Source organism: Asterias amurensis, chromosome 3 (assembly GCF_032118995.1).
Source record: "Asterias amurensis chromosome 3, ASM3211899v1".
In the NCBI taxonomy this organism is placed as follows: Eukaryota; Metazoa; Echinodermata; class Asteroidea; order Forcipulatida; family Asteriidae; genus Asterias; species Asterias amurensis.
Window position 1 is genome coordinate 2,599,966 of NC_092650.1, and position 8,024 is coordinate 2,607,989.

The following is an 8,024-nucleotide window of genomic DNA, read 5'->3' on the forward strand; positions in this document are numbered from 1 at the left end:
CAAGATCGGGTGGGGAAAAGACGCGAGGAAATGCACAAACAAAATAGGAACAGATGACACAAAGTATAGGTTTATCAAACAAAAATAAAAAATGACTTTATTGATTATAAGACAATTTAACAAAAGCAGTATAAAACAATGCAAACCAAAAACAGATGAACTTGTGATCTAAACCTTAAAAAACTCTGTCCGGAACTTCAAACAAAGAAAACCAAGTTAAACCTAAACCAAAATAAACTATAAGAAACCTTGACCAAAGCTAAAAAAAAAAAAAAAAAAGAATATCAAAATAAAATCAAAATGGCTTTTGAAACTGATTCCATAATTATTAGCAGGAAATACACTTGAAGCAGGCAAAACTATGTAGAAATTAAAACTTAGACAGAGAGATAAACCGGAAGTGCTCCTTGCGCTGCCAGGCTGCTATATGATTGTTACTCAAAGATATAACAATAAGTCACCAGCCTCAAGTTCACGATTTGATTAGCAAAATAACCAATCTGTGAAAGTTTCATCACATTGGGATAGCCAGTGAATCCAACCCGAAAGATTTTGAGTACAGGAAATTAGAAACTAACCCAAGATGGATCATTACTTGTTACACAGTTGTTTATTTTGATTCCATTCATAGATTATACTTCTGTCATAGATTATATCTGAGCATTAATTAACCAGGACATATCCATTGCAGTTAATATTAGTCTTATTAGGCCTACTAAGAGAATAAATTATTTCCACCATACCGCCATTTGCTTGTTTCAAAGCTTTTGCGGGGGGGGGGACCCAAACAGAACAATTACTGGGAAATGAGCACTATTGGTAATTGTCAAGGACCAGTCTTCTCACTTGGAGTATCTAATATGCATAAAATAACAAACCTGTGAAAATTTGAGCTCAATTGGTCGTCGCAGTTGCGAGATAACTATGAAAGAAAAAACAACCTTGTCACACGAAGTTGAGTGCTTTCAGATGCTTTGCGAGACCTCAAAATCTAGTTCTGATGTCTCAAAATCAAATTCGTGGACACTTACTTCTTTCTCGAAACCGCGTCACTTCAGAGAGAGCCGTTACTCACAATGTTGTATACTATCAACCTCTCCCCATTACTAGTTACCAAGGTTTTATGCTAATAACTATTTGGAGTAATTACCAATAGTGTCCACTGCCTTTAAAAAAGGCATCGATTTAGTATGGAACCGTATTAAGCCATTTTTAATGTTCGTATATATCTAAATTCTATGTGAACAACTTACAATACCGGATCTTTCACGACAAAATTGACAAAATAAAATATTGTATTCGATTCAATTGTATTCGTTTTATAAGCAATGCGTTTGTACTCGGAAGTCTTATGAGTTTAAAAGTGACATTCCTTATTAGTTACTTTCTGCAACTATTTTAGCTACCCGATGTCACGATTTTTATACATGTCTCATTTAATCCATTGCATTAAAAGTTAATTCACATTAAATTGTTTTCCCTGTTTTAGGTTTCAAAGTACAGGTTTAATTATTTTGGTTTAAAAAATTACTAGAAACTTAATAAGATGAAGTGATCAGGGCCCAATTTCATCGTTCTGCTTACCGCCGAATTCTGTGCTTACGATCATGATTCCCCGCTTACGTGCAAGCGCCGAATTTCTGCGCTAGCCTTGTAAGCGTAGAATGTCTAGTAACGTGGAGTACGCACGCGCAGAAGCCAAAACTCGCCGCTAACCCGTGAAATACGCTTGCCGTAAGCACAGAATTCCCGCTTCCGTAAGCGCCGATTCTGTGCTTGCCGTTAGCAGAGCCATGAAATTTTGCCCCGGTGATTTATAAGAAGATGTTAATACTGCATACCTTTTTATAATGGTATCCATCTTAATTAAGGACTAAACTTTCCTTCTAATTTTCATCTCAGTTGTTTTGAGTGAGCGGCTACCCGAAAAGCCATGCCACCTATTTCCTTCTCCGTTCGTAGTGGCCTCATTGAAGTATCTCCCGTTCAAATTGGAGCTGTAGCAGGAACGGTGCCACCAGGCTCCGTGGTATCGCTCAGCACAGTTACCACTACTCCAGGTATCGTTGTCTCGGTCTTTGGTCGTAAAGGCCTGGTTATTGTGGACTGACAACTTGTCTGCTGTAAGATAACACACGTAGCCATTATAGTCATACGTGTAAATAAAGGCGATGTTGACAGGAGGTAACTTTAAACATTAATTTGTTTTGAACATAACTTAGGCCGATGAGGTGTGATTAGAAACAAATTTATCAATTAATGGAACTGGGATATTGGGAAAAGTGAAGTAAATGTTTCACAATCAGGTTCATTTTTAACTGCATTTTGTTTTCTTTATTTAAAGTTATCATTTAAAGTTGTATTTAAAATTGCTATTGAATTTAAGCAACGTTTATACGTTATAATTTTCCCCTCCAAAGTGTGGTTTAACGATTCAATAAAGATGTTTCTAACAAGTTTGAATTTCCTCTTTTTCGCTTAGTTTTGGCTACAAGGGGTGCAAAATTCTACCCCTCCTCTTCCGTCTGGAGTTGAGGAACAAAACATAGACAATTCCCCTCCACTTTTAAAGGCACTCCAGACACTATTGGTTATTACTCAAAATGATTTTTAGAAACTTACTTGAACTAGCATTGGGGAGATGTGAACATTGTGAGAAACGGCTCCCTCTGAAGGAGCGTAGTTTTTGAGAAAGAGGGGATTTCTCATTCAACTATTTGAATCACGATGTTGCTTTTCTGTCTTTCATTGACACCTACCAAAAGCAATCGGTCACAACGATGGACACAGATTACCCTGCAATATTTCTGCATAACTACAAGTATCCACTTATAATCGTACTTGCGGTTCCAGAGTGACTTCCTACAGTCACCCTGTAGTTATCGTTCACATCGGCGATGCTAAACGTGCCATACAAGGCAAAGCCGGTATCGTCGTCGAAGCCTGTGAGATCTACCCGGAGTTCGTACTCGCCCTGAGCAGTCAGACGGTGCAAGTTGTCGTTACCGAGCCAAAACTCTCCCTCTAGATTCCCAAAGCCCCGGCTGTAGCTGGCAAAGTCCAAATAGAAATCTACACTGCCGTCCTGACGCCGCTGGAAAACCTATCGAAGAAAAATTAACGCACATCATTTTGAATGGCTTTGTGTTCACATAACATTTTAGACTTTACACTTCTAAAAATGTGTATTTTGGATGGAAAGTCCTCCATTGTCTTACCGTCCAGCCTCCGCCGTCTGTCTCCATATCACAGTACACCTTGAATGGCCTACCGGAGTCCGGCTTTACGGCGTAAACGCCACTGCGTGCCTCACCCCTTGCGAGCACGTCGGAACAATCTCTGACTCCTTGTATAAAAACGAGATAATGATTTTAGTATAGATGGAAAACAGAATACCGGGACAAGATTGAAATGAGAATCATCTGCTATATCCCTCTCTTTAAAGTCACTGAATACTATTGGTAACTACTCAAAATAATCGTTAGCATAAAACTTACTTGGTAATGAGCAATGGAGAGCTGTTGATGGTATAAAACAGGGTAAGAATTGAAACGGCTCCCTCTGAAGTAACGTAGTTTTCGAGAACGAAGTATTAAATACTTCAATTGAATTTGAGACCTCAGCTGAGGTCTCGAAATCAAGCGTCTGAAAGCACACAACTTGTGTGACAAGGGTGATTTTTCTTTCTTTATTCTCTTGCAACTTCTACGACTATTTGACTCCCTTATTTCACAGGTTTGTTATTTTATGCATTATTTTTTTACTGATGAGTTACACCAAGTGAAAACACTGGTCTTTGACAATTACTTAGGCGTCCAGTGCCTTTAAACATACGAACTCTCTTAATGTAAAAGAGTGAAAAAACACTCCTTTTGTCCGCCATACCACTCTTGCAAAGAGCCATATGACGAAAAACTCTTTTTAGAGTGAAAGACGGGTACTTTCAACTCAATTTAGAGTGAGGTTTGTTCCAATTTAACTCAAAAAGAGTAACACAGATTGACTTTTACTCTCAAAAGAGCGAAAGTGATACCACTCGGAGTGAAAACACCCTTGTCGTCGCACTTTTGTGTACGAGTAAATTTGAACGCACGTTTATAATGGACAGTTTAAGGTGTAATGCTAACGATCAGGTGTGGGGGGGCGAGTACGTTTCGAATGGTGATTAAATAGACCCCTTGCATAATGTCGCCACTGAGGTCCATTAAGGGCCATCTTTGGCGGAGAGTAATGGGCAGCGCGTTACCGCGCGTTGATAGATTGACATTAAAGGTGGCCGCCAATAGGGGTCTTTTGTGTACAACAGTCTCCCCTAAACTAGTGTTGTCTGCTTGTGTCTATTTCTACCTGTATGGTTTAACCACTATTGTGAGCAAACAAAACCTACCATGGATCTTCGTCAACGTAGAAACTGACTCCTGGAGCTCTTCCACCTGACGCCCAACTGCAGTCTGCAACTCACTAACCATTCGACGTGTTTCCTCTTGCTCAGAGGTGGCTGTTTCATGGTTGGTTGATATTGCAGCCATTGTACGTCTTGCCGCAGTCTGCAACTCACTAACCATTCGACGTGTTTCCTCTTGCTCAGAGGTGACTGTTTCTTGGTTGGTTGATATTGCAGCCATTGTACGTCTTGCCGCAGTCTGCAACTCACTAACCATTCGACGTGTTTCCTCTTGCTCAGAGGTGACTGTTTCTTGGTTGGTTGATATTGCAGCCATTGTACGTCTTGCCGCAGTCTGCAACTCACTAACCATTCGACGTGTTTCCTCTTGCTCAGAGGTAGTTGTTTCTTGATTGGTTGATACTGCAACCTGCAACTCACTAACCATTCGACGTGTTTCCTCTTGCTCAGAGCTAGCTGTTTCTTGGTTGGTTGATATTGCAACCTGCAACTCACTAACCATTCGACGTGTTTCCTCTTGCTCAGAGGTGGCTGTTTCTTGGTTGGTTGATATTGCAGCCTGCAACTCACTAACCATTCGAAGTGTTTTCTTTCGCGCAGAGGTGGCTGTTTTTTTGTTGGTTGATATTGCAGCCTGCAACTCACTAACCAGTCGACGTGTTTCCTCTTGCTCAGAGGTGGCTGTTTCTTGGTTGGTTGATATTGCAGCCTGCAACTCACTAACCATTCGACGTGTTTCCTCTTGCCCAGAGGTGGCTGTTTCTCGGTTGGTTGATATTGCAGCCATCGTACGTCTTGTGTCCTCCAGCTCAGATGAAACAGTTTCATGACTATCAGTCATTATTACTTTGAGCTCTTTCACCTGGTCTTGTGTGTTTCTGAGTTCATCGTCAATAATGACCAGGTAGTTTTCTACTATAAGCCTTAACTCGTCTACCTTACTATTTGTGTCTACATTACATGAAACCGTTCTCTGATGTCTGGAAGCTTCAACTTGTAGTTCAACTTCAGACTTCACAATCAGAACGACCAAGAGCGAACGGATAAACAACCCCATTTTGCTCAATTATAACTGCAACTACAAAACACGACTCCTTTCGTTGCCGAATAGATTAGAAGTGTAAAGATGAGTGAGCAACAGCCTATCTGTAGATCATTTTATGTTGAACAGATGGTACCCGCATTAAAGTTTGTTTTTCTTCCTGATATACTGTTAGAGCGACCTGGATTCTTAGGGGAAATAGCCGTTGAACGTTAAAGACACTGGACACTTTTGGTTATTGTCAAAGACCAGTCTTCTCACATCTCAACATATGCATAAAATGACAAACCTGTGAAAATTTGAGCTCATTACTGGTCGTCGAAGTTGCGAGATAATATGGTAGAAAAAATACACTTGTCACACGAAGTTGTGTGCTTTCAGTTGCTTGATTTCGAGGGTCTCAAAATCTAATTCTGAGGTCTCGAAATCAAACTCTTTTTTTCTCGGAAACTACGTTACTTCAGAGGGAGCCTTTACTCACAATGTTTTATACTATCAACAGCTCTCCATTACTCGTTACCAAGTAAGGTTTTGTGCTGTTAATTATTTTGAGTAATTACCAATAGTGTCCACTGCCTTTAAGAGAGACTGACTCGGGAACTATGTAGGTAGGTCAGAGTTCAGAGAGTGTCGTGTGAACAACTTTCAACCAGACTCGAGGATTGGTTTTGGACTTGGGCCAGACCCAAAGTTGTTATAATGACGTGTTGACAACGAACCAGGAAGTACAACTCAGTCTGAACATAACAAGGAAAGATGGCTTAACAAGAGATTGATGGTTTTTACAGCTTTCACTATGGACAATGTGTAGTATAGCGCTTGGCTGTGGGTTGGGTCCTGAGTCTCGGCTGAATAAAGGTGTAGAGGACGACTTTTGAGCTTTGTGACGTACGAAATGTACCCAAACTCTTTAAAGGGAAGGTACACCTTGGATACTTGTCAAAGACCAGTCTTCTCACTTGCTGTATCCCACCATAAGCATAAAATAACAAACCTGTGAAAATTTGAGCTCAATTTGTCATTGCGAGAAAACTATGACAGAAAAAACACCCTTGTCATTGTGTGCATAGGAATAAAAGACTTCTAGCTAGAAGTCTTTTATTATTTTAGTGAGAAATTACCTCTTTCTCAAAATCGATGATACTTGAGAATGTTTTATACCATCAACAGCTCTCCAAATGCTCGTTACCAAATCAGTTTTGAAGTTAATTTGCAATTACCAAATTACCAAACGTGTACCTTCCCTTTAAAAGAAAATCCCGCAATGGGTTATTATCCTTTTTGCAAAGATAAAAATCCGCATGATAGTTCATTGACCAAACTATTACTTGACATAAAGTCACCAGAGATTACTACGATCATTATTTTATGTAATTGTGACATCTGACTTTTTTTTCAGGAACCGTCAAAGATGCATTAGGGAGTTACACGCTACCGTTTTATCTTAACAGCCTAATGTTTGCTGAAGCAGCCAAAGTTATGACCTCTCGACCTTTTGCACATTGGTACAGCAGTCGACGAGTTCAACAAGTCGCCTGAATAAAAGGTCGAGTTGCACTGTAGACTTGATTCAAGTCCCATTCTCGTGTGAGAGGTCCCGAAGCATATATTCAAACTTACTATAAAACAACACGTAGCATACACAGTACAGTGCGAGGGATTCCTTGTCGCGCTCGCCGTCCAAATGTGCTCACGAGAACAGGTTTATTGGAGTGAATGCGGAGCACTTCAGAATGTCAGCTGCGCATGTCTGTTACTGCTGACAACGGATTTTGTCTATCTCCCATAACCTTTTGACAATACCAGCGGGTATTGTCAAAAGGTTATGGGAGATAGACGAACCTTTTGTCAGCAGTAACAGACATGCGCAGCTGACATTCCTAAGTGGCTTATACGCACAAACTTTTCCAAGTGACGTCATAACCATAGTTTTGGGGTCGCGACTCTATGGGGCACCAACAGTAAAACAAATAATTTAAAGCAATATTTACAAAATAGTTAATCATACAACACGTAATTCATTATTCGTCCATTATTTTACCTTTATTTACAAATATTAAATTTTAAACCACACAATTATACATAAGCTTCGCAAGGGTGATGACACACGCCGCAAGCATAGAGAATCACACCGGATTCACCAACTCAAGACAGTCCAACCCTTTGAACCAAACATAAACACTGGTGTTAAATAACTTCCCATTACCCTCCATTTCACTTTAGCTGAAGAGTTTATTTTTTGTATATTTATTTATTTAAATAAAGTGTAAAATAATATGCAATTTGAAAAGGTGAGGGTGAACTTCAGGGCCCATGGACGGTGGGTCTGCCCACATTAAAAGCCCATACAATCATGACATAATTAATCGTTTGTGTAATTCGGTCTTAAATGTCAGAAAATGTAATATTTAAAACAGATTTACAAATGATAACTCAATATGGACACAGAATGTTTAAAACATTTACAATCGTTTATTCACAGTCAGAAAAAAAAAAAATCTGCATAATCACATTATAATTATGATAATAAAAGATTTTACCCATTAATCACTAATAAGCAGTGGGAATTCAACATTA

The 8,024-nt window shown here is 39.5% G+C and overlaps 1 protein-coding gene across 1 annotated transcript; it reads right to left on the reverse strand.

Moving 5' to 3' along the window:
* Positions 1-5,544, reverse strand: LOC139934849 (uncharacterized). Its single transcript, XM_071929257.1, has 4 exons — positions 4,388-5,544; positions 3,219-3,346; positions 2,842-3,103; positions 1-2,121 (listed from the first exon to the last, which is right to left on the reverse strand). The coding sequence occupies exons 1-4, from the start codon at positions 5,460-5,462 to the stop codon at positions 1,874-1,876; spliced, it is 1,713 nt and encodes a 570-aa protein (XP_071785358.1). The 5' UTR covers positions 5,463-5,544; the 3' UTR covers positions 1-1,873.
* Positions 5,545-8,024: the final 2,480 nt, after the last annotated feature.

Coding starts and splice junctions, on each gene's coding strand:
- LOC139934849 (XM_071929257.1), bottom strand. CDS start 5,462: ATGGGGTTGTTTATCCGTTCGCTCTTGGTCGTTCTGATTGTGAAGTCT. Junction 3,347..4,387: donor TACGTTGACGAAGATCCATG/GTAGGTTTTGTT, acceptor TTTTTATACAAG/GAGTCAGAGATTGTTCCGAC. Junction 3,104..3,218: donor CAGACGGCGGAGGCTGGACG/GTAAGACAATGG, acceptor TTTCTTCGATAG/GTTTTCCAGCGGCGTCAGGA.